The following is a 27,282-nucleotide window of genomic DNA, read 5'->3' as shown; positions in this document are numbered from 1 at the left end:
AACACAATCAAGAAAGGAATCGTTCTATGTGTATTATATAGCCTTCGCTTTGTATCAGAAATCTTTTAACTAAGTCCTATTTTTTTTTTACCGTTTTTCAGGGAACAGCAACGTCACTCAAGTGAGTTCACCTGATGGCATAGCGATAAGCAGAAAGAAAGTCTTCGAAATCGTTTTCGGGACACGTTTTCAGGAAAATTTACGACTGCTCAGTTAAGGATATGAATGAGACCAGATAATGTGACTGTCGACCGTGTGTCAGGATATAATGTGCGTCGTTCGTTGCGAGTGCCCTTGAAAAGTGAGTACAGTGGTAGTAACGGTGATTGTTGTGCGTCCTTGTGGAAGAAGGAAAGTTCGTCTTTCAACGGGCTTGGACTGTATAATTGGCCTCTCGAGGTGCCGCGCGTCCGTGGTGCCTCGAGATGACGATGCCTATGGGTACCAATGCCTCAGTGGAACATGGGGTGTGTTTGAGCAGGTGGTCTGCTAGAGCATCAAGGGGCATGAGCACATCAGGAGGTCCAGATCGGCCGTACGACTTAAACTGCCTCAAAGGTGACGGCGTTGATGAAGGCCATCTTCATAATAGATTCACGATTGTACCTTATAATCGAAATGATTACCTTCTTTGTAAATTACCCCCGATATTAACGTTGATCGTGGTTTTAATAGCGTGCACAACCGCCGTCCCTACGCTTGCAGCTCCAAGCAGCTCGAATGAGGTTCGGATACCCTATACTTCCAGTGTATTTTCCGCCGTGTTCGCCAGCGTTCCCTTTTCCAAAATAACTACGACAACCGTAGGAAGCAGTAACAATAGACGGGCGATAGCAGATAGCAATGGCAGCACAGATACAGAGTCATCAAAAGAATCTTCAGCATCATCTGATGATTATGATTCGATCGATGACGACCCTGCAGGATTTTGGACTTACTTCTTACGGCCTGGTTTCGCCTCTCAGAGCGACTCGCAGATAAAAGAATCAACAAACTCTACTGATGAAAGGGTGCCCTATCAAAAAGGCCAATGCAAAGATGGACTTATTTTGCCTGCCTGGAGACCTCTGGAGCCTCTCTCGACAGGTGACCGCTGGGCTCGCGGTATACTGTACTTCCTAGGATTAGTTTACATGTTTGTGGGCATTTCAATTATTGCCGACCGCTTCATGGCAGCCATCGAGGTTATCACCTCATTAGAAAAACAGGTGAGTGGCAATTAAGAAGAAGAATCTTAAGCACAAATATATGTGCTTATAGATATGATTCGTAAGTAAAATAAAATATGATTCGTAGGAGAGAAGGCGAGGTTTTTCACTTAAATACATTTCATTGCGGAACTTAAACACGCCCACATAAGAATGAGGTGGCTATGGATATACAGCTCATTTGTCAAGGATTTAATCCGATGTTTCGTACTTGATTTAGTCTAGTGACAATATATATTCGTCTGTTTGTTTTTTGCATAATATATAGGACCAACACACGCTAATCACTTACTGTGATTATCGACAATCTAATTTGAACAAAATCTGGTATGTTGGAATTTACCGGGTAGTTATGTTAAATACTATAAACGCTTTACAATCATTCTATTTTTAACGAAAAATAAACAAATTATTATCGGTGGATAATTAATTACTATAGAATACCTATATATTCATCTACATGTAAGACTGCCATTTTTAATCATATCAAAACACGTCTTTAGCACTACGTTATGAATGATACTTCGGCAAAAAAAGTTTGGATTAACGCCAACATTTTCTCCTGATGTATATGTATGTCTTCATTACGCTCTATGCGCGTTCTGGTCTTATTTAGTCTACCGCTGTCCCTCAGTTGCAGAACAAAAAACCCCTCATATAATTTTCCGACGGGCTTTTTGGAGTCACAAGACGGTTATATTTAGCGCACTCAAGAGGCTCTGGGACGTTGCTGCTAATGCTGCTATTGCTACTGATTTTGTTCCGCTGTCGGAGACGGCACCAAAGCATTAGTCCCTGCCCAAGGCGTTGTTCGGCGCCTATTTCGTGTAGCTTCAAAAGGACAAAGGCCAACTGCTGATAGAAACAAGAAGGATGTCCGTTGCTTTATGTTAGGTGCGGTGGTAGTAATGCTGCGTTTTACTCGCCTAGGGACGCCTCGGAGATGGATTTACTGGCACCAGAATGATACGAACATACATTGGTACTATCAGCTAGCCAATGGCGGCAGTCGAAGCAGTGGCCGTCGTAACAGCAATAACACTAAAAAGCCAAGTTACTGGAATAGAAGGAGGTGACTGATATAGCTGCTATAGTTCTGCGCATCTGGGGACCGTCCATGATATGCTTCCGGACCCGCTACATGAATTTCTCGATTCGCTGGATGGTTTGATTTGTCGAACCAGGTTTGGCGTGCGGACTTGCGTTTCACTCAACTTCGTTTGGTGCTCATTGTCTAAATCGTATAATGTCATTGTATGTTAGCATGTTCCACTTACGAGTGTGTATTTCGCTGGCTGTGAATCGACTCCTCTCCAGCTCGATTCATAAATGGCAGACGAGGGGTTCCGATAATCAGAACACAGTCAGAGACAAAACGAGCGTTTAAGTGTGCATCATCAATGTGTTAAGATGGTGCAGTGCTTCAAGTTTTTGCTATTCTATGTACGATTGGTCGTACAATGACGGACAATTGAGTGCACGTACAAGTGTTTCATGCAAACCGAAAAGTTAAAAGCTCATTGAGTTGTATTCTTATTGTTTCAAATAGCCTTGGGCCCACAGTTAAGCAGCACTGTTATTACGACAAGTTAACCATAGATTATATGTACATGCCCTTAATTGTCATTTATTTCTGCGTCTTTCATACTCGCTTTATAAGCGCCTCCTTCGAAGACTATAGGCTTTAATAGCACGACAATTCAGGATCACGCACGATAAGCAGCTACAGCAAACAGGTTTTAGACTGTAGACTTCGAAATATAAAGCGCGCAAAACCAGCACCAACACCGTTATTGGGAAAACAAGCCTAAGTGAGGATTACCTGCTTGAGCTAGTTTCCTTTACTACAGCGGCAGTTGCGGTTAAGAACAATGCAAATACGACCATCTTCTAGCAGTCGTTTACCCCGAGGCTACATTTATATTGGCACAGCACTGAAGTGTAAGGCACAAAGCGACGAATCTATTGGCGGATAAAAGAACTTGCCCGTCGTTGTTATCACCTCTTCGGGAGGGCCACTGGTCAGGTTCCCCGTGTTATGTGGCGCTTTGTGTTTGATTGCCGCTACTGTAGCTGCGGTGACTACTTTCTGACTACTTTTTGCTATGACTCCGAAACCTGTATGGCTCTGAGTTTTATGACCCTCTTAATATGACACTCCTGCTGAAGAGACCTTGCGAGCTGCACAGGCCGTGAATGCAAATCGAATGAAGCCCTTCTTGGTTGCGTAGTATAAGGATAAACCCGTCGAATGAACACATAGTTCTTATTGGCCTTGCACGGTTGCATCCGGTCTAATAGTGTCGTCCTCACAAGCTTGGTACGGCGACAGTAATAACGCCGCCCCATCTTCTCTCCCTCTTTGTTGCCGCCTATTAAGAATAACTAACGTACAGGTTGTTGTACTCGTAGCGGTGGTAGCGATATCTGTATCCAAACGAAAAGGGATATTGGCGTTATGTGCTTTATTGCTGAAAACCCGCTGTTGTTGCTTCTGCTATTGGTCCAAACCAGAGTGCACTAGCGAGCGTCGGCACCTTCGTCAGCGCCCTTTTTTACCTTTTGTTACTTGTTTTACGAAGCGCGCTTGAGACCGGCTGCTTAGCCACGCTCTCACCACGGCCTGGCACGCCGCGTTAGCGACGCCACTCGTGCTGGCAATACTGTGTTTGCTGCTAATGGTGGCAATTGCAACTGCCTAATATCTTTGTATCGGTCTTATTAGCCGTGCCATAGCAAAAGACCGACACACGAAAAACTAGAATGGATAAGCAGGAGAGAGAAATATTGGGGAAATCGCGATATTAAAGAACAGCGTCGATATAGGCCATAGAAGGATTCCAGCGACTGAGGCACCACTAGTAGCGGTGACAGCCTTCTTTCCCCAATCTAGGACCGATGCGCACTTTTAGTTTCTATAATAATTCGTGCCTCTGTCGGCTGATGCGAATCAAGATGAAGGTGTTGAAGAAAAAGGAAAGACATTGGTCTCTGTACTATGGCCAACTCGGCCGTAGCCACAGGGGAATCCAAACACAGGAAAAAAAACGTAGACTAAGAGGCTTTAGGGCACTTCTTTTTATCCTAGTTTGACTTGCCCCCTTTGAATGAGGAGGGGCAATAGGCCGTCTTGTGGAATATAAATCTTTTCACAAGCTGCCGCAACCATTACTGAGGACACAATCGTTGCCGCTGTCGAACTCGGGCAGAAGGGTTCACCAAACGAGTGCTCCGTCCCACGGCGCTGTTCTCACCTTTTTGCCGAATTGGCTATAGGACTACGCATCCGAAATGAACCAAGACGCTGGTTCAAGTTTTTCATCCTAAGCCTAGTTTCCCATCTCATTAATTTAGACCGAACGAAAAAAAAAAAACAAATGCAAAAACATATACATGGAAAATATAAAATAGCGGCAGGAACAGGAAACGATCTATTAACGCATGTACGACCGGCCGAATCGATTCATGATGCGTCGTAATTCACACACGTAAATGAATACATCTGGGTATAGAAGCTACTGTAAGAGAATGTCTCTTTTCTATACGGCTGGCGTCGCAGTGAACACGACGTGTAAGATGGAAACTTGAAGGAGGTTTAGCAAAAAGCGATATAGGATAAATGTTTAAATATGTGCAGTAATAACGAAGTTCACATAATAGGAAGTGAATAGTTATAGCAATGCTTGCATCAGCAGGGGAAATAGAGGAATCAGCAGGAAGTCGATTTAGTGCTCAACTCCATTATAGGAAAAATTATTGGTTGTTCCTTTTCGAGGACAGATACATTTGTGTGTGTGTACTTCTTTCTTCTTCAGTTAGGAAACTTGACTATACTGGTCCGATTTAGACACGCAATGCTTTTGTTGAAGAGCTTCGGCACAGCCGACACACATTGGCAACAGTTTACGGTGAGAGAGTGTTCCAGTCTCGAAGAAGCTATCATATCCTTACCATCTTCGCCGTTCTTCATCTTATTCTTCCACTTGTTTCCTTAATTAAGATGCTGCTATCGCCAGTTACTCAAAGACGCGCATCTGACGTGATGCGTTGGTACTGATTCGGATTTTCTATCGACCACGCCGATTTAAAAGTGAACGGATCTGTTTCCACCACTTGTCGCCCTTGCGTAGCCGTTGCATTCTGCAGCTCGTGGTCACACCTCTTCCCGCGCGGTCGGGTCTATGGACTGATGGCGTCCTTTCCAAGTGTCCTCAGGCGACGCAAAAGAATTCGAGATACTGTTAGAAACTGAGGCGCGGCATAGTGAAGAGTATAGGGAAATATGGAACACGTAGAGATTTAAACAGGAAGAAAAATCACGGAAGATGCAAAATGAACGAGACAGGTCTCTTCTCAGGGAAAAAATCAATGGTGATCTCAGTCTTGTTCACATGTACACGAACAGAACAGAAGGAGACAGAGAAGTCCTCTTCTATTCAAGATAGATATCAAACTTCCGGCTTGGGTTCGATTCAGAAAGAAGTCTGCTTGTCTTCGTAAAATCTATTCGATTCCTGCTAAATCTATTGAATGTGGTCTTACCAGTGGCTGAAGTTTGCTGAAGGGCTTTACGAAATTTATTTACGAAACTCAGAAGTATTGGAATTCGCGCTAATCGTGGAACATATTACACAGGAAATAGTGTATTACAGGTAATACAGGAAAAAGATGAACTATCGCGTATTGCCTATCGCTTTGACCATCGTAGGCCAAATTTCTCTCAAAGCGACCGACTAGCTGACCAAGGGTTGATCCTCACTTTCATTTCGATTTCACAAGGGGAAAATGCATCCAATGCATACAAACACCGGAGAGGGCAGGATACTGGCCTCAAAGGTCACAGCCGCGAATACAGGTGAAAGTGAAGCTTAGCTGGTCGAGACGATACGACAAACATACAATACATGCATAAAGGGACCTAGACAAACTCTACGGGCACCAATAATATTTCGCTTACAATCGACAGGAAAAGCAACGTTGAAAACTGAGCCGCATACTAAAGCAATTTTTTGCTCGCTTGTAGCTGCCCAACCTTTAACCAGTAGACGCTGTCAGCGTCGTACCATGTTACATAGCTTTGTGCATTGGAATCGAAATTCGTAGACTGATTGTTGTACACTCTAATGGTGGTACGGGCGTCCTTAATGTGTAGCTATGCAGCATGAAGTAGGCGAACTGCACGAATGTGGCCCCGTCGTAACCAATTCCAGAGATTGGCCATTGGAAAACACTGCCTCATGATGGCTCACTTCTCGGCTGAGGGAGAGGTAGGGCGAAAAAGCACGTGCTCGAAAAGTGTGGACCGCGAGAAGCCAGAAAATACTGAGTGAATAGACGTGAACGAAGACGGCTTCGGTTAATCAAACACGCACACGGTAGTCTCTGTAAAACGCGAAGTAGTGGATGAGTAGTACAGGTACAAAGAGATACAGATAGACAGGTGCATACGGTTGGGAGAACTAAAAGTGCTCAGTGGGTAAGTCTGAAATGGAATATATAGAAGGGTAGCTATCGGCAGCTTTGAAACACACAAGTCGCGTATCGCCCCGACAAATAAGCAGGGACCTGCGAGGAAAGCGAGCAAATGTGACACTTAAACGGTAACTAGTACAGAGACTAGATGGGTGCTAAGAACAACAGGTTTACAAGAGAGAACCTTTAAAGAGACAGTGGTCATTGTCTGAACAGACCACACAAGATCAGAAGAAGACTAAGCTGATCCGACTTGAATACCTAGTAGCGAGCAGTCTGGTAATTGGATGTATTTAAGCATTACTGCATGCACTCGCCGAGCGAACAGATATTTTGAACTCGAATTAAGGACTCATAGACTCTAACGTATGAATGATATTGTGGCGAAAACAGGCCAGAGCAGGCTTGGTAGCTTTCAAGTATTTGCCTTACAGGGAAGCTAACCGTTAAGTTAAGGTCGAGCAAAAAAATTGTGAATAGTCTCGGAATAGTACGTAAAAAGTCCGAAGTATGGCAACAAAATGGGTTAAGGAATATTGTAGAGACAGCACAGATGGAGAAGGCTCAAATATTTTGGTCTTACAGATCAGTCGGAGAATAAAGAGGCTCATAAGGCAATACTGTTTAAAAAATCAAATAGAGCCCGATATCATGAACTAGAACACATTTATTTGTGCAAGTTAAAAGGATCATGAATACATATACGACAGTTGTGTAACTAACAACGAAAAGAGAACTATATATTTTATCTGTATACTCCAAACAAGTTTACTGCCTAATAAACTGTACAATAATATGGTTTACAAATACATGAACGGAATCTTTTGTTGGCCATGCGTTGTTAAGGGCCTCATGCTTGTTCAACACTGTGTGCCTTTCATACTATATATTGAGATGACACAATAATCTTCTATAAGAATCTGTCAGCAGTGTTTTCTTTGCATTCGTATGTACTTCCCTAATCTTTCGAAAGGAAATATTCCAAATCAGAAAGTTCAAGTAATTAAGTTATTGCTTAGTTGCAGAAAGTGCTTGCAGCACCAGGGCTCGTCACGATGCCAGAGCTAAAAAAAAACACGTTGACAAAGCACTTTATTTTATTGCACGCATTTTATTAGTTCAATCAATAAAGCTGGCATTCCCTTGATTGGCATCTGTTTGCTGCACCCGAATAGCTGTTTTATATTTTACAAGTTTCTTAAACATATTTATTCAACCGTCAGCTTAGTTCGATGATAAACTCAACTAGCAACTTCCTTTACCTTTAGTTTAGCCTACTTGTAAGGACATCTTTACTAATTCACTCAGCGTTGGATGTTGCTTTTCTGATGGATGTGGTTCGAAGACGGAGCTTTTATACCCTTCGTTGTTGTTACGTGAGCAGGTCTATCAGGCCCCTAAACTACGTTGAGCGAAAGATTTGCGTCTAACATATTTGGCCTGCTATTATCTCAAAAGTTAAAAAAATACTTTTAGTATGTGCTGTGAATAGAAGACTTACTTCTCAGATAGCCAATAGACCGACTACTGGAAATTTTGCTGAACTTTAAGATTTGTTTAGATAAGAAACGTATACGAACTGTTAAATAAAAGCCAGGCTGCACTGCTGACAAATCATTGAGTATATTGTAAACTAAGTACCCTAAGTAGTATAACGTTATTAAAACGTAAGTTGTAAAATAGATAAATTACAACGAAACAGGAAGAAAAGTACAGTAACGCAGCGGAAGTACAGAAACGTTCCGATAGAGGAACCTGGATCACAGGACGAAAGTTTGAGTAAGACGAAGTTAGCGAGACAGGTGGGACCAGAGAGCAAGAGCTGACCATGCTAATATAGGCGAGTCAAAATGGGGGTGGGTGTCTACCGGATATTTTAAACTTAAAATCACTTATTCCTTGGGTAACACGCTACACCGAATATAGTGGCGGATATAACATAGTGAAGTGCTATGAAGCTGCAATAGGACACAGGGTATGACTGCAAGCAAGCAGCAAAGTTATTAAGTTATGTCAATAAGAACTTAGGGTTATTTCAGTAGGGTAACGCGGCTTCTGCCGGGCCACTTGGTAAGCAATCGCCGGGACAAAGTTATGACATAACTGCTGGGGTACTGAGTCACAGAAATAGAACTACTGCAAATGAATATCAGTGATGAAATAACTGGCCTGCAATAATAACCTGCAATCGAACCATAGGTCACAGTGCTTTAGGTATAACACGAGCCGAATAGGTTCATCTTGAAACGGGTTGGTGTCATGGCTAAATGGTTGTTTTGTTGAGACTTATCTTTTGTACGGCATTAATGGCTGCTATATTTGTCTAATTTGGTGATTCGTGCATCGTTTCTGTTCAGGTTGGGTTACTAGCGTGAATTCTCACAAGCGACCTTCTGTCTATCCTTTATCTACTAACCTGACGACTCCCTCAATTTTGGTTGACAACGGGCCTAGGCAGCGTCTGCGCAGACCCTTCTATAGACATACAAGACATCAAAATCGCCCTAATCTCCTCAAATGCACTCCGGAAGTATCCAGAGGTACCGTACCGGAGGTTAGCCCGTTTGGACTTTCCTTGCATTCATTTCTCAGCTAGGAGTTGAGTTTTAGTATCGAACGAAGCAATGAATCGACTAATTGGTCTTGCACTAACCTTACTTTTGCGCAGGCGACGTATTTCTGCCCCTCTTGCTTGTACATGCGGTATGACAAGTTAATCATCGTTTGTGACTGAAAGCTAGCTGGGTGCCTTTGAAATGTACGCGCGAAACCATCCCTGTCGATTAGCATGGCTCATGGTGTTATGTATTTAAAAAGTGGATTTAAACTTGTGAATTCTGACGATTACAGTAAATTAGTGATGGGCACCGTAGCGCCTCTTGCGGCTTGAGAGATTTTAAAAATTAATTATTCTCTCTATACAAGCAACTCCTCGAAATCACCTCTTTTTTCTAGGTATAGGACTAAGGGCTTGCTCCACATAGGAGTCCAGCCTGGGTGGATCTCGCTCGACTCATCCGGGGTTTCTTCTACAAAGCAATGAGACGGCATAGCGACCATTGGAACAACTATTCATCCAAATTTTAATTTCTCCTTAATTCTTTCCTTTTTCCTAGTACGTTTTTCGTAATTATTTATTTCTGGTAATAATGTTGGCCAACGCTGAAATTTCAACCGGCGCGACAGCATGCTTGTTAGTTGTAGGTAGCACAGCAATGTGTTCAGATATGGGCGTTACCGACCTAGACTTATACCACACCTCCTACCGCAGGTACTGATTCAAGTAACAAGCTGGCAGACTACTATATTTGCTCTAATCGCCCCGATGGGTTCGTATTCTGCTTTCGACACTGATATGCGACAAATCCATGACCCAATGGCAACCCGACATGGTCGCTTTCACGGCATCGGGGCCTTCTAACCCATTGCAATTTGACTTTAACCTGATATCTGTCATATACGTAGTCCACAGTTATATGTGCGGAACGATAAGAACAATTTCGGTGCAAAAGCTACACTCGGACAAATCGCACTACAAAAAGTAAAAGAAGAAAATTACGTATATTATTATAAACACAGTTTATAGTGGGTACAGCGCAGCGTTATACGAATATCGGATTAAATTCGGAGCAATAGACTCGTGCCAAGAGGTAAGATGAGTGACACATAAAGCCGACGATTTTCGGTAATCAAACTGTAGTGGTACAGACTTTTAGCCGTATCAGCTAGTGGCGGCGTCAACTAGGCTAGGAATAAGTGGCCGACGTTGACGCCAATTACGAGCACGGCCAGTGCAAAATAAGGACTAATCATAAGCTAAATTCACGCTAGCTGTGGTAACGTGAAAACTTGAACGGAAAATTTACTGGATAATGTTGTAGTTACTAGTTTATTATTATTATTTAGTAACTGTAAGGCAGTCTGAAGCCAGAATGAATGAATGAATGAATGAATGAATTATACAAATGAGGAATATTGTCTGTTTACATACAGTTTGTTGATGAGGAGACTGCCGACTGGGGCTCAGCTTTTGGTAGCCCGTCGTTTGAATACATTCAATCCTAACTGCAATCCCGAACCGTCCTTATGCCGAGATTAGTCGGTGCGCCTATTCTAGGCAAAAGCTTAATCAACAATGTTAAATAATTATGAAAACAATCTATATGAACGCCGTGATTTAAGTAGAGGTTTATGTCTAAGAAGATTGTAAGTATGATTCCCATAGACAGAGACACTCTTTGTTGTCACTCGTGTGACCGAAGCAACGACTTAGAAGGTAAGATAACATCAAATGATCACTCTAAATTAGGAGTTTCATCCTTGAGAAATCATGATGACATCTAATAGATCTCGTTTCAGATTCGTATCACACATTGTGTGGCTATAAATTTTTCGAAATGCTGAAAATGTCATTTTTTGCTAGTTATATACTAACAACCCGCGCGCAAATGCAATAAGTGCAAGGCCAAGAACTGGATAATCAATATCAGGCTAACGGAGATAGTTTCCGTTCAACATACTTTATATCTAAATAGAGGCTAGAGATAGGGATAGATCCTGTAAGAGGGCAAGTACCGTAGTATTTGGTTGTAAAGGTTGGTATTCGCCTGAAGGCCACAATATTGCTTAAGCAGAAGCGGGGATGTATGATTCAAAATCAGAGTTGTCCTTAACTGCTCAACCAGTCGGCGGGTAGCCTTTCTACCAGCTGGCGAGTGGGGTCTATGCGTATAGCTTTCTGGGTCACTCCGACCCGAACGCGTTATTCGTACAAAATAAAAGCTATTGGAAAAGCTCACTAATGCTCTTAGCTAGATGACGTCGATACGAATTTTCCACGCGTCTGTTTGCTCTATATTTAGACGCATTGATTACGTTCTACGTTTCCTCGAATCTGAAAACGGTTTAATAATTTCTACGAGTTAATTCATTCATACGCAAGTTCACGCTTTCGGTGAGATGTCTATATACTTATCTTAAGTATAAGTACCGAGCGTATAGTTAGCTCCACGAGCAGTCTTGACTAATATTCCATTGTGCCGACGGCTTGACATGTCAGGTATTAAAACACCATCCTTATTCCTAGTATATAAGCTCAGTTTAGTAAGTATAAAAATAAGGATGGTGAGCTTATATATTTGTATTACTTATCAGGAAATGTTCGTCTTGCTGGGTACTATAAATTCAGCTGGGGGACGCTGAAATATAATTTGACGTAGGTCTATGGATAAAGCTAGAAATTTCAATTATCATAAAAATAAAATGTGTCGAAAATAATCAGTATTTCGTTATTTTCTGTGCGCACGACCCCCATTAATTGGCAAACAGAAACGGTGTTCGTCGTATGGGACAAGATGACCGTAACTATGCTACTTGAACAAGTCCATATTCATAGCTCGACGTAAAGACACACAGTCTTCTGGCGTTCGACAAGTGCGTTTATTGAGACTAGCCGCTTTGTGCAATAATCCTCACTATAGTGAAGACGTCAAATAGTAAAAAATTTCACGATAAACACAAGCCAGTACAGAAATGGCATGAGGCCTTTTAGGCCGCTTAGGTACGACAAGATGATGCATCATTTAACTTTATATATATATAAGGTCGCATTCTCCTCCCTGCGACATTCGGGTCGTTCACGTGAATTTTGCATGCTTAACTAAGCTTTCGAATGGAAACTTTTGCAGATCTTTTGTTTTTCTTTTCTTTCTTTTTACGATCTAACTCACATCTTTTTGACAGAGGTATTCAAAATGTTTCTCTGGTGCTTCGGTGAGCTGTCCTGTAAAACGCAAATTTTTTGACCTTACCAGTAACCCACGTAGCTTTATGCCTCCCCAATATAGCACCTTTGGAAACAGCTTTAGACGCAGTATTTTCCCCTTGTTCTGGCTAACGCATTTACAACATAGAAATGTGCACTTAGCCGTGCTGGATATATGAGGTTCTGTTTTCCGTAAGCAGCTTCCCGACCCGTCCTTGACACCATCGATTATCTTGCGAAGATACTTTCACCGCAGCAAATAGTATTTATATTTGCCCACATTCTTACCAATCAAGCAGGTTATTCTAATTTGAGAACCGATTTCCATGCAACGCTGTCCACCTCAAACTATACCAGTGACAAACGATACACCGCAGTTCTCTGCTGTGTGAAACGCGCTAGAAAGCCCCGAAGTTCCGATTTGACATAAACAGCCTTTAATATTGATCTTCTACTCGGCAAACGGTTGTAGAAAGAGTGGATAATTGCCATTATCTTATCTTGCAATGGGCTGGGTACACTGGGCTGGGGATTCGACGCATGCGTATCAGAAGAGCTGCCTGAAACCCTAAAACACGTAAAATGCGTGGTGGCGTACATGGGATTTATTCGAAGAGTAAATTGTACTTATATGTGTAACGCTACTAGTTTAAGTGGACGCCACAGCTATAAAACGATATTTATGAATTGCATTACGCAAACACGAAGTGTCTTAATAATCTCGACTGATATGGACAAATGGGACAGGAATTAGCGGAACGAAAGCCGGTCAGCCAAGTCTTACAATCATATCTAAAGTATGCAAAACGCTTGAACCCCTACGGTTTTTTATATTATTTTATGTGCCATCAACTTAGTTCGTCAGAATGTCTCCTGTGACTGCTTATATCAACATTCGTTTAGTCCACTTGTTTAAGTCCACTGCAGCGACAGAGTTGACCCATCTATTGGGCAGCTGAACTTTGGCCCTTCGAAAAATGATCTTCTAGCTAGAAACATGGCTAACTCCGTTATATGATCGCCATTCTTAAACAGCTGGTGAACGGACAACATAGTACCACCTGCGGATGAATAGGGGAATTTCAAATGTGAGCACGGGTTCAACTTAAAGTAATTAACTAAGATAAAAATAACTAGCATCTAATTCATTATTTGCTCACAGGTGACCATTACCACACCAGACGGGGAAAGACAGCTGATTGCGGTCCGTGTCTGGAATGAGACCGTGTCAAACCTAACATTGATGGCTCTCGGTTCTTCGGCACCCGAAATTCTCCTTTCGGTGATCGAGATTTATGCCGAAAATTTCGAAGCTGGCGATCTCGGTCCAGGCACCATTGTGGGCTCGGCAGCCTTTAACCTATTCGTGATCATCGCCATCTGCGTGTGGGCGGTTCCATCGCCTGAAGTCCGGTACGAACGAGATTATTTTGTTCGCATAGTTACCCCATTGCTCAAGCGGCTTAACTACTAACATGTCTTTGAAAGTTTAACTGAGCAAATATGTATTCCCTCAGGGCGAACAGAGCAGCTGTACAAATAACATTAAAAAACGCAGTTATAGATTTTTATACTCATCGAGTTTGATGGCAAAGGTCCATGGGTGGCTAGGTCAATATAGTTTAGATAAGGTGTTAATGTTGCAGGGACGCAGATACTATAATAATTACTTCCGTAAATACGCGTACGATCAAGATTTATATCACATAGCACCTCGAACAGCTGTGGAGTTGAAAGGATAAAGATAAGAGATAAAAGTAGCTATAGAGATAAAAAAAAAAAATAAAATAAAAACGGATTAGCCGTCCGGGTTAATCGTTTCCATCGTCCGAAGTTTATTCAGGTGGTATCACACAATATTTACCAGTAAAATAACGCAGATCTCAGGATTTACTTGTGGTCTGACGAGTTTCTTGGCTTGATGAGCGGGCTATTTTTTTTAGGCAACTATTAGACAAAGAAAACCAAATATCCAGTCTGTCTCAGTTAGCGGTTCTTGCTTAATATTTATGTAAGGACCGTACATATATGCCAGCTAATTTGTAACATACAGAATCGAACTCTCAGAGTTATTAATATGAAAGCAAATTGAGTTGCCATCATACAAAAGCAGAAATCGGCTGTCAGCAATGCTAAAATCTACTGATGTAGTTTATGCACGCGCTGAGCAAGGACTCGAATGGATTTTTTAGATTCACCTACTTTTATACTATAACTATAACTTTCTTTCAACTAAAATTATACTTAAAATCAAGCTTACCCTTGTCTGTCACCATTTTATCCATTTTTGATTCATCTCCTATTCATGGTATAGACAAAACCGCATCAAGCACGCCATCCGTATGAATTTACGTGTGCGTACGGACGCTTCGGCCACCACATGGACAAACGTGGCTATGGCCAGTTTATTATTGTTAGTTAGACAATGAGCATGTTCAGCCGATTGATTTATTAATATCTGCGTAAAAACAAATACGCCAGAAAAAGAGCTCAAAGGGGGTTCTAGGAAAATGCTTGAAGAGAAAACATAGCTAACGACAAACGCCGTTGCAAAACTTTATAGATAATAACAATCGCTACTTAGGACGTTTGCGCGCCAAACGATTGTTGTTTTCATTAGCGTAAATACGTTCGCGTTGTACGGTCGAGAAGAAACCGCTTTCAATATAATAATAGCACTTTTTCCCAAGTGGATAATATTTTATTGAGCGGCTTTGACGGGGGTTTGTGGTTCAGTTCGATTTAGCAGATCAGGTGGCGTCGCAATCGTATAAGGGGCTCATCTACCCCGCACTGAGCGACTTGAATCAGGTCGGAGCTATCCAGCATAAATAGCTGCCCATTTATCTGCACCCGAAGCACTAGAATGTAACAGATCGTACGATAACCACAGAAGATCCTCTTGCTGATGAGTGACTTGCTCATCAGCAGTGTTGATGCTAATAATAAAGTTAATCAATTTTGTTCACATATCAATAAAGTTAGCTCCAGTTATCGAAGCTTTCATTGTTGAACTCTGAAGGCTCTGGAAGCTGCAGCTTCTTGACAACCCAGCCCAGCTAAGCCTCGAAATAAACCAGCTGACTATTTTGTCAGAATTTTTTAGGATAGTTTACAATTTGGAAATTTTCTTCTCGGCTAGCTAACCGAGAGCAACTTAAATTGGAAAAACGGTAGCTTTTATAGCATGTTTTCTGTACTGCAAGGTTGTCCCAAAAATAGACAGAGGAATAAAGGAAAAAACTATAACATCAATGCGTGAAAACTAGGAAAATGTACGCCCGATATCTGTATACTATGCTATCGCTGTAGTGTCCATCCAACGTGTAGTTTTCGTACTGGTTGACAGTATCGGCCAGCTTGTCCATCGCGGTCAGGGCCGCACTTTTCACATTTCATAAACAAAAGACTATTAAAGTCAAGCCTCTTGTTTAGCTCTTCCTTAAGTTTTTATTAGAGCAAACAGGTGCTACACGATCAAAGTTCGCCTGATATAGATGACCCGTTGGATTAGGCAGAGGTCATTGTAGTGTAAAAAAAAAAGAGTTGTTAGAACTTCGGTCGAATAATGCTAAGTAAGACAGCTTTGAAAGGTATGGCCTTTTCAGAAGCACTCGGGTTGTCTGAGCAAACAAACCACAACTCTGCTCTCAGAGGGAATACTGTGCCCGATTTTGCTGACTGGAGCAGTGAATATAGTACGCACAGTAGACATAAAAGGGTCGGATCAGGCAATCTTGCAACAAACACACGTAAGGTAAAATGCATTATTCTAGGAAAGCATATTTCGTTTGCCGTAGACAAAGGAGATGCTAGGCTATTCTTTTTTCTGGGGGGTTTTCAGAAACATGCTATTGTACCGTACACGTATATCTGTTATCTAGAGATCAATGCATAGTATACGAAATGTTCTTCATCTCAATAATGTCCTGGTTTATTTCGATTATGTTTGTATCTAAGTAAATAGAGTGTACAGTTGTTCAAAATGTTTCAGCGTTACGCTGGATATCATTAGCATATATATGTGTGCCAGAATGATATTCATGGAAATTTTCATCAAAAGACGTTCACATCTCGTTCAGCTCAACGGAAGAGCAGAGAAAGGCCTAGTAGAAATCGGCCACGGTTTCCGACACGCCGGATGTTGGCATCCATGTTTGTCGCGGCTTGGAAAATTAGTCCAGGATACAAATCATATATAACTGTATTGTACTTTGTTACATTAAAGAATAACTATTTTCGATAGATAGGCCTACATTTAGCTGCGTGTATGTAACGTCTATCCCAAAGGGTAACACGACGTCGAATGACACGTAAAATATACGGTCCGTTTCTAATTCGCTCAGACACAACAACTGCAATAAGTGAGTGATTGCGCAATCGTTTAGGCATGAAGTTCCTTATCAAGGACATAGTAATCCTCTTGAAACAAGACAGCCTACAAGTGTGTGCTGAAGAATTGTTGAAACAAAACCTCGTATCCAGTATTGAGAGACGATCCATTCGCCTCTGCTCCCCTGTTTAGCACATCGAATTCGTTTACTGCTGTCTTTAGGCAGAATAACCTTCGCGACTATAACCCGAAGTCTGCTTAGATATACTTCATCGCTTATACACCTATAACTCGTGTCGACAATGCCTTTTAATTGATTTTCAGACAATTAGAAGTATCTGCATAAACAGTACATGATCCGGTCATTGGTCAAGCCGACGGCGGAAGCAACTTTTCGACATCTTGAAACAGTTTGGTAGAGAGATATCGACTGTACGTCAGACAAGTACCCAATCATTCCTAAAAAGGCGCCTAATGGCCTTGACGCTCGTAAAAACTGTGCATTCTATCATCGGTTCCATCAGCCATGCTGTGTACGGACAGTTTGTGCCTCACTGGATTCATTTCTGCCGCAGCATTTTGTGATTAGCTGATAATTTTTTCGGTATTGTGACTTCGAGTTGTGGTGAATCTAAAATGATCTAATTCAGTTCTCTTGAACCATTTACGTTAGTTTAATATGGTTTGCTGAACCTCAAATGTCCTAGAATATGCATAAAATAAATCAGAACTATGGATCCGTTATTAGAGCGAAAGTGTTTTATTCGGTTTTCATTGTGTCCTGTTAGTTCACAGGCCAGTACAATGGGCCGCACGAATCCGATCTAGTTCTGCTTTGAAACAAAGTAAACGTATTAAAATATTATTGTTATAACTAACTAAAATTGGTTTCCTCTAGAGAAAACGCACAGTCCAGGTTTTTTAGTAACATAATGCTGATTCGATACGATCTGAGTGATCTACACAAACTGTCGCTTATTAGAAGTCCCGTTGGTCTATTTTTTTTTTCGTAGTATTTCAGGTGGTTCATTTGACGTCTTTTCCTCGTCCATACTATTATGGAACCTCGAACACTCCACCCTTTGTCTTGATCTAATTGCCGCTAAGTATCGGAAGGACCGCCATTATAGCTTAACGTCCGTTTGATTGTCCCTACGCCCCCTACGACGATCAATAGTCACCGAAGCAGCTGTGTCTACGCAAAGGCCGCGCGACCTGTTAGAGGCACAATGTGAGGCAACACAATAAAGTTAATAGCTTTTATATATGAACTGAGCCCACTCAAGCAACAAAAGCGGAGGAACGACTTGAAATTTATAGCAGCGAACTTTTCCTCTCTATGTTCGCTTCGGGTCCGCAGATAAGCTTAATGTTCCAAGGCATATTTGAGCAGCTGGTCCAGCTGATATCGTGCCGCAGATGAAAGGATAGCACTATATTTTTGGTCGAAAACAGCTGACCCTCCTCGAAACGTTTGCATTTACGGATGTGCGGCGCGCCAAAACATCCGGCATTTGAATACGCGCCAGCCGCTATATTATCTTTTCTCAAGCGCTTCGCGTAATAGACAAGTGGGAAAATCAGCGCCAATTCCCATAGCTTCGAATAAAATTGAGACGTTAGTTTTTGAAAAAGCAGATTTTTCAGCAATAGATTTTTGTGCGCGTGTCGGTAGACAACGACATGGCAGCCATTGCACGAAGTAGACGTTAATTGCATCTCTCTGTAACGGTGCGCCAACGAAACTGACGGCACAGTGTGCCTAAAAAGTACGGTTTCAAGAGCCACAGAATAGGTGAGCTAGATTAATCAATAACCTATCTTTAGTATTATTGGCTTTAAGTGACAGTCGGCTAAGAAAAGACGCGTTTGCTGATCTCTGCGTCAGGTGTGCGTTCACAAGGCACTTGAGCTGGACAGAACGAATTTTTTTACGGCTTTAGGACAAGGTGTCTTGCATGCGAGCCATGTCGCCACATGGTATGGGTCTGATGAGCTATGTTGGCAAAATCAACATATATTGTGAAATAAGCTAGCTAGTCGTCAGAGCGATAGATGCGTCTGTGTGCGCGGGGGGATACGGGGTTTGGCAAAGCCCTGTACCAAATGTTGTCAGGCACTGCGCATGCAAGAACTGCGCCAACAACGTGACAAAGCATATATCTGCGCGGCGATATAATTGATTTATACTTTGTTATCGCCCCTGTTATGAATAGGATAGATATTAACTGATAGACTATTCCAGTGTTGTAGCTGTCAGTGTTGCCATAGTAGAAATTTCTGTCATGCAATAAGAAAACGAACTTCCTAAAATGGCCAAAGTTATAACTTACATTAGTAACAAAACAGATAGCTGTGTTTCGTCTAACAAGGTAAATCTACTAGTCGGTTACATTTGAATAGATGTCGACAGAGGACGGGGCTGATCTCTTAAACTTACGATGGCTTGTGAGCATTAAAAAAGCCAATGCATTCGTATTTAATAAGTCTCAGAACGTTGCATGTCGTGGTGGCCAATTGCCACGATATACTTTTACCCCGCAGATGACTCCACTAATCCTCTACAAAGAAAGGCAATGTGCATTGGGGTTTCGAACGAAAGCCATGCTCCTGTCATACGGCGTCCTGTCGCAGTCCATAAAGAGTTGGGAGACCCATTCAGTGACCCCCCATGCGCAAAGAATGGATCCACTAGATTGCTATCGATAAGTAGTAATATTCAACGGATTATGCGAATGAGATTGATTCATAAGTGAACTTGATCTCATAACGAGTTAGTAAAAACGCATTGGTTTACGATTATACCTTGCCAATACATATTTATTCTACTATAGTACGCTTAGTCAACTATAACGTTTGAACTCCACGTGCATTTATAACTTGATCACAGTCCTTATTATTATTATAATCGTAAGTTGAACTTGTTCTTAACTAGCCCTAAGTGCTCTACGTACCAACAGAAAAGTACCGCTCGTTATTTTTCTCTTAAGACGCTTAAAATGTTTCCGGTCGAATTTTCCATAGATACCCCTTTTTTGTCGGTATTTTACCACTGACGCAGCCACTGTCCGATGCCTGAATGAGTGGCTGGCTAGATATACTTTATCACTGCAAATGCTTCCACGCTCAAGTCTACTTCATTAGACGGATATATCTCTATATATATCTATACAAAATATTATCTACAGTATTGACAGTCCCTCGTACATTTCTTGTACGTGGAACATTCGACGAATAGAACTTCCGTAAGGTACAACGCTAGCGTGTTAAAAAGAAAATCGGGCCTAAGTAAGCTAATAACCTTGCCCCTTTTTCCAGGTAGGAAGTAGGCGGAAACAGATTGTTTAGTGCTACCATACCCCACAAAGCGCTCGAAAACATTCGAGATGGCAACAAACTTTCCTCGTCTGTTCGTTTATAACTGATACATCCTACATACTACTCACTTAAATATATTATCATTATCTGTTAATCTGCGTCATTGCTATTGGTTGTGTGCACTACGTATGACACGCTTGGTTTAGCAGTGGAGCATTAGCGATAACCCTCGACGTATATTCACTGAAAATACATTCAGTCAAACGCACGCACGCACGCACGCACATACGTACGTAGTTGTCTGATCTGATCGTGTGGTCGTAGTATGGAACGTATATATGACGCCCACTCTTTGTTCTAAGTACGAAAGAGAACTAAGCGAAGAAGAGAGATATATATTATAAAAGCGATACAAAAAAACCAAGAGGCCGCGTCTATCGTCTCTGCGTTGTGAGTGCAACAATTAATCATTTATCAACTAATTTTGCTAGCTACTTACCTAAAATTGGTGGCTCCCAGCGGTGGATAAGGTACGGTAACCGACCCCATTTAGGGCTCCGCCAACTACAAACAGCCTCGTGCTTTGTGTACTTTGCATGATATGGCTGAGTCAGCTTTGACACACGACGAAGACGGTTGCTTTAGAAAACACTGCCTCTATATCCATTCAGGAGAACGTCAGGGTCGGAATATGCGTACGTACGAACCATATCTTCGTAGCCATTATGAACTTATAGCATTATGTCACTTTGCACTGATGCCAGACAAAACGGACGGAAGCTTCTAGAGCAATCGTCGTACGCAGAAAAGGTAGACATTGCGATGATTTTCTAGTACAATGGATGTCCCATACAATTCCAATGAGTGCACGAATGTGGAGAACAGTTGGTTAAATTAAATATTGTTATGTAGAAATATTGCCTAAACCAAGCTCCCTGTGGACGGTAAACTGAACTTGTTTCCTGTAAATGTATTTGGGTCCTGGTTATCGTTGAGAATTTTTGGGACGAAACGCAAACGCAAAATTACGGCTGATTCCATTTTGAGTGCTTACCTTCAGTAGGTTTCTCGAACGAAGACTAGCGCGCGCGTCCTTAGTAGATCGTGTACAGTTTAAAATGGTGAATCATAACCCAACAACTTGGTCTGGATTACTCGCTAATATGACAACGCTATGATGGACGAAACATAGAAAAGAAGTTCCACGCGATTCTTCGGATAGGATTACGTAATTATCAATAGCAAGCGGTCTGGCCGTTGGTGTAGCCGCTCGATAAAACGACTGGGCCGTCGCAGGTCAAGTGCTTCAATACATAAGCCCTGAAAGCAGATGTACTTTTGTTCCAAACCAGTTGTCTCCATTTTGAATTTTGCCATTGGAGACCACCACTGCCGCTGCCGCTTCTACTTTCGCATCATAAGATAAGGACATGTGTTTTGTAAACAACGACATTCATTGGTTAAATGTTCGAGGCGTATTCTGGAATTGCGGAGTCACAACGATTAGCAAGGTCATCAGAGTACACAAGCAAGCTCAAAAAAATTCGCGCGGTTTAAATGTACGAATGCACAAAAGTTTTTATTTTTTTACAAAGGCGGCCCGAGGCGGGTATTATCCCGGGTAGCCAATAAGCCTGTATAGGCCATTCATGCGATATGTAAGGCCAATTAAGGTTTATACTGTATTAAAAGTAAGTACGCTGGCGAAAGTGTTGAGTACATCTGAAATAACTGCAACGCATAATGTATAGATTGAAGCATAGATCAAGGCGGTAATAGGCTCACGCCTGGATTACCCTGCACCCACAGTCAGAAGCTAAAGGATGTGATTTGTGCTTCCGGAACGGTTTGGATGCCCACTAAAAATTGGGTTATTCAAGATCATTAGATTTACTTGGATACTGTTACGCGACATTTACTGAGTATGAATTCGATACCATCGTGGTCTGAATGTGTCTTCCGAATATGTGCTCTTCGTTGCCGTATTAATACAGCAAACCAACATTATATATTTTCACTATATTTGTGAAAGTATGGTCCCTTTACAGCCTTTAGCTTTGGTGGGCTTCCCTCAGTGCTTGAAGAACAAATGATCCTTACATGTTGATCCAAGGCGGCAAACGCACCAAGTCCTACAACTGATGATTCTTTAATGGCATCGTTTCAAAGATAGAGCTTATTCATTTTCGTAGATTTGGTCGATCGAGTGATCATTTTTTGACGCATTAATAATAATAAGGTACTGGTTCGGTTCTGTAATACGCTGCTCGTTAGTGATGTCTTGAGGGTAACTGTATATTGCAGACGTATTCTTTAGTCAATATCCATCACGTAGGCACTAACGAGCCAAACCGCTAGTGCCTTCCTAGACGGTGCTTTCGTTCTCGAAGAGTCTTCGGTTTGTCTCGATGATCGTGTTGTGGCATTCGACTTTTATCCATTATTTTTTGACCCCACTGGCCGATCTACCTGAGCCTTAAAACTATCGCAGCATCTGGGAATGAATAAGTATTCTTTCCATTTTCCGTACATTGTGTTATTGTCGTTTTCAGTTTCGCTGGCTTCTGTTGGCCCTATTAATCTGCTGCTACTAGCATCGCCCCTCCCGTTTGCCTACAGTCTTTAGCTTATTCACCGTAATCGGCAAAAGGATCAACGATTAGTTTCCTGTTCCATCCGTTCGATGAACGCACCTGAGCTGACCTATCTGCCAGTCACATTATTATACGTGAGAAGAAAGTCGTGCTCAACGAATTACACTGCTCTCCTCTGTCGTCCTGCGCAATGGCAAAAACACTAGCCATCTTAAGATAACCGTTAAGTTATTTCAGCGATCGCGCCATCTTTTTCCAAAATGTAACTATAAATTTAGCATAAAGACAACCACAGGCCTTATTCTCGCTGGACTCGATGTACAGTGTTTGTGTTTCGAGCGGTCCAAAGATAGCTCATCGAATCTAGAGATTACTAAATAAAATATCAGCCGAACGATGCGCGCTTGTTTGCCGGTGAAGGTACTCACTGCACATCCACAAAGGATCACCATTACCGGCACTAAAAACAAAACGCTGTTACCGGAAATAGGGTAACTCCTAGAAATGTCACCGTTAAAATTAAACTTTTGTGTAGTGTGTATGAATTTCAGAAGTAGCACTTTCTGTTCTGAAAAAATTAGGGACACAAAGGTTTCAATCACTAAACTACACGTAAAATTATACGAAGAACACGAATGTTCAAGAATAGTTACGATGGTTGAAGCTAGGTTACCTTCAAGATCATTATCGGACAACATCAAAGACATACGGCGTACGCTATCAACTCCATTCAGACCATCGTCCACAGACTATGCTAGCCGTACGATCTCCGCGTATATACATATATATCGATAATGATAACCTAATAACGTTACTTCTTCATTTCTCCATGATATACGAGCCCATTCGTACAAGCTTGGCGTTGCGAACGTGCCACCGCCACATAATACGGAAAAATCATACGGTAGAAAAACCAGCCAGCTACTACTTCTTCTCGATAACAAGCGTATTCCAAAAGCAGAGTTGTACTTCCTCTGTCATATCTGCTCGTTTTCTGCTGCTTTGGTGGGGAGACCACTATCTCCGTTACAGAGAACTTGAAGTTGGGTTGTCGCTCGTAGACTCAACGGGTGTAATTTTTTTTTTCTTAAACTTCACCTCTCGCACACTCCAGGGGATATGTGAAGCAGGCGACATTAGATTAGAAGTCGGAGTCGTCCAGAACTGCTTGCCAGTTTGAATTAGCTCGAGCTGTAGCAAATTTCCAGGTTTCCTTCCACGTAGTCTTTTCGAAACGTTATATATATATATATATATATATATATAGATATATATACATAGAACATTGTCAACGTTGTAAACTGCGGGGGCACTCCGCGAATGTAAATTCTAATTTAAAGCGTATTAAAGAGTAAGGCTATAAGGACTAAATATACATAATATCAATTCCTACTAGTTCAGCAGTATAAGCCAATCTGATCTCAAAGGGCATCTGGTAGTTTCTATATATATGCTATAGACACACGTAAAATAAGTAGAACCATGTCTAACCCTTTTGTGGCGCTCGTTAAATATCATAGGAAGGCCCTGGAAAATGGTCGTAACATGCCATTAATTACATCAACAAAGTATGGCGAATATTCTCTATTACCTAGCAGAATAAAACTATTAAGATAAGCTACAACCGAAAATTGTACTTTATGTAGTAACTAAAATTGTAGATAACAAATATAACGCTATGTTTTAACTTAGGTAACAGTTACGCAGGCTCGAGCAGCTTGAAACCACCAGTCTCCCGCGATTTGGCCACTGTGTCCTACCGTTTCGCACAATAGAACGCCCTTGCCGTGATAAAAAAAAAAACGTGACGTTTCATTCGCAGTGTATATTACATGAAAATCGGACAGCAAGTTAATTGGGCAACTTCTAACACCGCTCCCAGTTCAGTTGTCTATGTAAAAGCTTCAACTAACTGCATCTGTGCCCTCTTTCACTTTCTCCCGTAATCATAGCATTATAATGTAGGCGTAGGACGAGGCATCTCGCTAAGGCAACTTGTTTACCATTGGATAAAGTACTATGGACACGTGTATGTCTATCGTCAGGCGTCAATGATACGACTGCACGAAGATAGGCTGGGTGCCACGAGCTGAAGACAGAACTGACTGGCAGAAATCATTATTATTTAAGCTTCGATAATCAAATATGTTATTGCGCTAAACACAAAGGCGGAAAGACAGTTCCTGCCTACGGACAAATTACCCTCGTCTCCCTCCTGCTCCCGCTTCAAGAAATAGTATAAAAGCCTAACTATACAAGCATATATGACAGATGGGTACTACGGTACCTATATATGACAAATGTATATCTACTATAATAAGCATATTTTACCTACGTACTACGTTATATAATAGATGAATTAGCTAACGATTCCAGACAAACTGGACTTTCACGGACTACTACTCAATTGTGAACTATATTTTGATATTTTCTTTTTGTCAACTGAATCGATGCATCATAATAGCAATGCCCTTTTATGAATAAATCTAACGATGAAGTCCTGATTCTTTTCTTTCAGGCGAATTAAACATCTGCGTGTATTCGCAGTAACAATGACGTGGTCAGTTTTTGCCTATATTTGGCTATACGCCATTCTTACATGGAGCTCATGGGGCGTTATCGAAGTCTGGGAGGGCATACTCACCCTTCTTTTCTTCCCCGTCACTGTCGGTACCGCTTACGCGGCTGATCGCGGTCTCTTCATGGATAAATTCCTGCAGGTGGGTCTGGTGACTATAGTGTTTAAGAAGTACCTCGATAATACTTTTTCGGTATAGAGAAAAAGGTTCATACATTCACTATGTACTCATTAGAATAATGAAGATCAACTGGAATCATCGTCATAGTCAAATGGATAGAAAGGTCTATGCTTGTTAGAATTTCAGCGGCAAACTTTTTTTGCCAAAGCTTCGAGTTGTACTTTACTACTTTATATTGCCTAGGTAAGTTTGAATAGGAACTTTAGCTTTAACATCATTTTTTTGTCTTAGAATAATTGCAGTATAAGTTGGTCTTCACTCCAACGAACGAACGTTTATGTAAGCTATTTTCTCCGCTACTCAATAACTGGAAGCGATGACCAGATAGCCTACAGTCAGGATCGACGAAGGAAGCTCTGACTGTCTCTGTCTGCCTCTTTGTTCTACTGTCAAGAACTGTCGTTTGAAGTCACGTTATGAAACCACCCAGCTGACTGGCTAGTATTCTTTACCCAGCCCTGGACATAACATTCATATAGTTGTCCAACTTGAATGGCAAAACAACCTTTCCTTGTTATTGTCAATGCTGGCGTTCATAGGTACGAAATGCTATCGATCAGTTCTTATATATTTCGTGTGAAAAATGGTCATGGTAAGGATGGGTTTACTTGGGGGGACAGAATTTGCCTGCTCACTTCAACCAAAAGAAACCCATTGGCCTTATTAATGGTTATGGCGATGCGAGGAACATCCAACAACCCTAGCGTATATCTATTAGCCCACACTACAAAAAACAATCGGGTGTTGAAGCATGTGTTTTATCTACTCTGAATGTGCTTAATGGAAATGAGGTTCCCACGCCACTGTTGCCACAAGGCAGCCCTTGCATCTTCTGGGTCAGAACATCTTTCACTCATTTCCAGTTTTATTAGCTTATCACTGAGCGATCGGCGCGTCGCTATCGCGTACGGCTATAGCTAACGCAACTTAGTCATCCAAATTACTAAAGGGGGATTTAGGGGCGTTTTTCGCTTTAGCCCCTAGCCTTCTTAGACCACCATCCTTCAGCTCACTGTATCAGAGCCGAAGAACACATCCCATATAATTAGTGACACTGAGAATGGACTCAGATGCACTGTAGTACTTTCTATGCACTCATTATAGAAGACATAGAACAAAAAAAAAGTTTTCAGGTGTGGCGAAAATGGCCCAGAGCCACCTTTTTGGGACATCTATGAAAACGTAGCAAAGTAGAAACTTGTGGAAGTTTAGGGTTGTCCTCCTCGCTAAAACCTCAGATGCTTTCTTTTTTTATGGGGCGTAGTCTTACTGCGTCTGTCTCGTCTATCGTCGCGTAGAGTTCGTTAACCGTTAACGTTCGTTTAAGGGACTGCCCGTTAACCCGCTTGTTGCTTCCGACACGTATCTTTCAACATGCTGTTTCTACAAAACATAATGTACTTAAGGATATATAAAAGAGTTTAACGTAGGTGGCAAAAAAGGGTAGATTAATTTTCTATTTGATAAAGGTAATAGACTACTACTAACTAGCCAGTAAATATCATATTTCTATGTAAATGACTCATATAGACTATGGTATCATTATCATTTTTAATTTCATTACTACCATTATTATCGCTCCGAGTGCAGTCATTGCGAGTAAAATAACAAAAAAAAAAAACTATAAAAGATGCAATAAATATTATATCTTTTATGGCGAAGGACATTCAGGTTCAACGATCCGTTTTGAATATTGCCTTATTGTGGAGGCCTAAATTAAGCAGGGATCTTTGAAAGATCTCAAGCTGTTCTTCTCTATTGAAAATTGACTAAGGGCCAAAAATTTATAGCTTCCGGAATCCTCTCTACAATTCGTTTAGTTGACAAATACGAA

The 27,282-nt window shown here is 41.6% G+C and overlaps 1 protein-coding gene across 5 annotated transcripts in view; it reads left to right on the top strand.

The window, feature by feature from the left end:
• Calx (sodium/calcium exchanger 3) overlaps positions 1–27,282 on the top strand; it is an 86,367-nt gene that overhangs the window by 16,951 nt on the left and 42,134 nt on the right. For 2 of the 5 annotated variants that reach the window (XM_022843177.2, XM_022843178.2), the window contains exons 2-4: positions 102–1,208; positions 13,607–13,857; positions 25,208–25,409. In XM_022843177.2, coding sequence (XP_022698912.1) covers positions 426–1,208; positions 13,607–13,857; positions 25,208–25,409 — 1,236 coding nt within the window. In that variant the 5' untranslated portion in view covers positions 102–425. Of the gene's footprint in view, positions 1–101; positions 1,209–13,606; positions 13,858–25,207; positions 25,410–27,282 lie in introns of those variants that run through there. The other 3 variants (XM_086970774.1, XM_086970775.1, XM_022843180.2) reach the window with 3 other exon arrangements.

This window comes from Varroa jacobsoni, unplaced genomic scaffold (genome assembly GCF_002532875.2).
Source record: "Varroa jacobsoni isolate VJ856 unplaced genomic scaffold, vjacob_1.0 scaffold_1047, whole genome shotgun sequence".
In the NCBI taxonomy this organism is placed as follows: Eukaryota; Metazoa; Arthropoda; class Arachnida; order Mesostigmata; family Varroidae; genus Varroa; species Varroa jacobsoni.
Note: the sequence above shows the minus strand (reverse complement) of the source record. Positions and strands in the feature narration are given on the sequence as shown.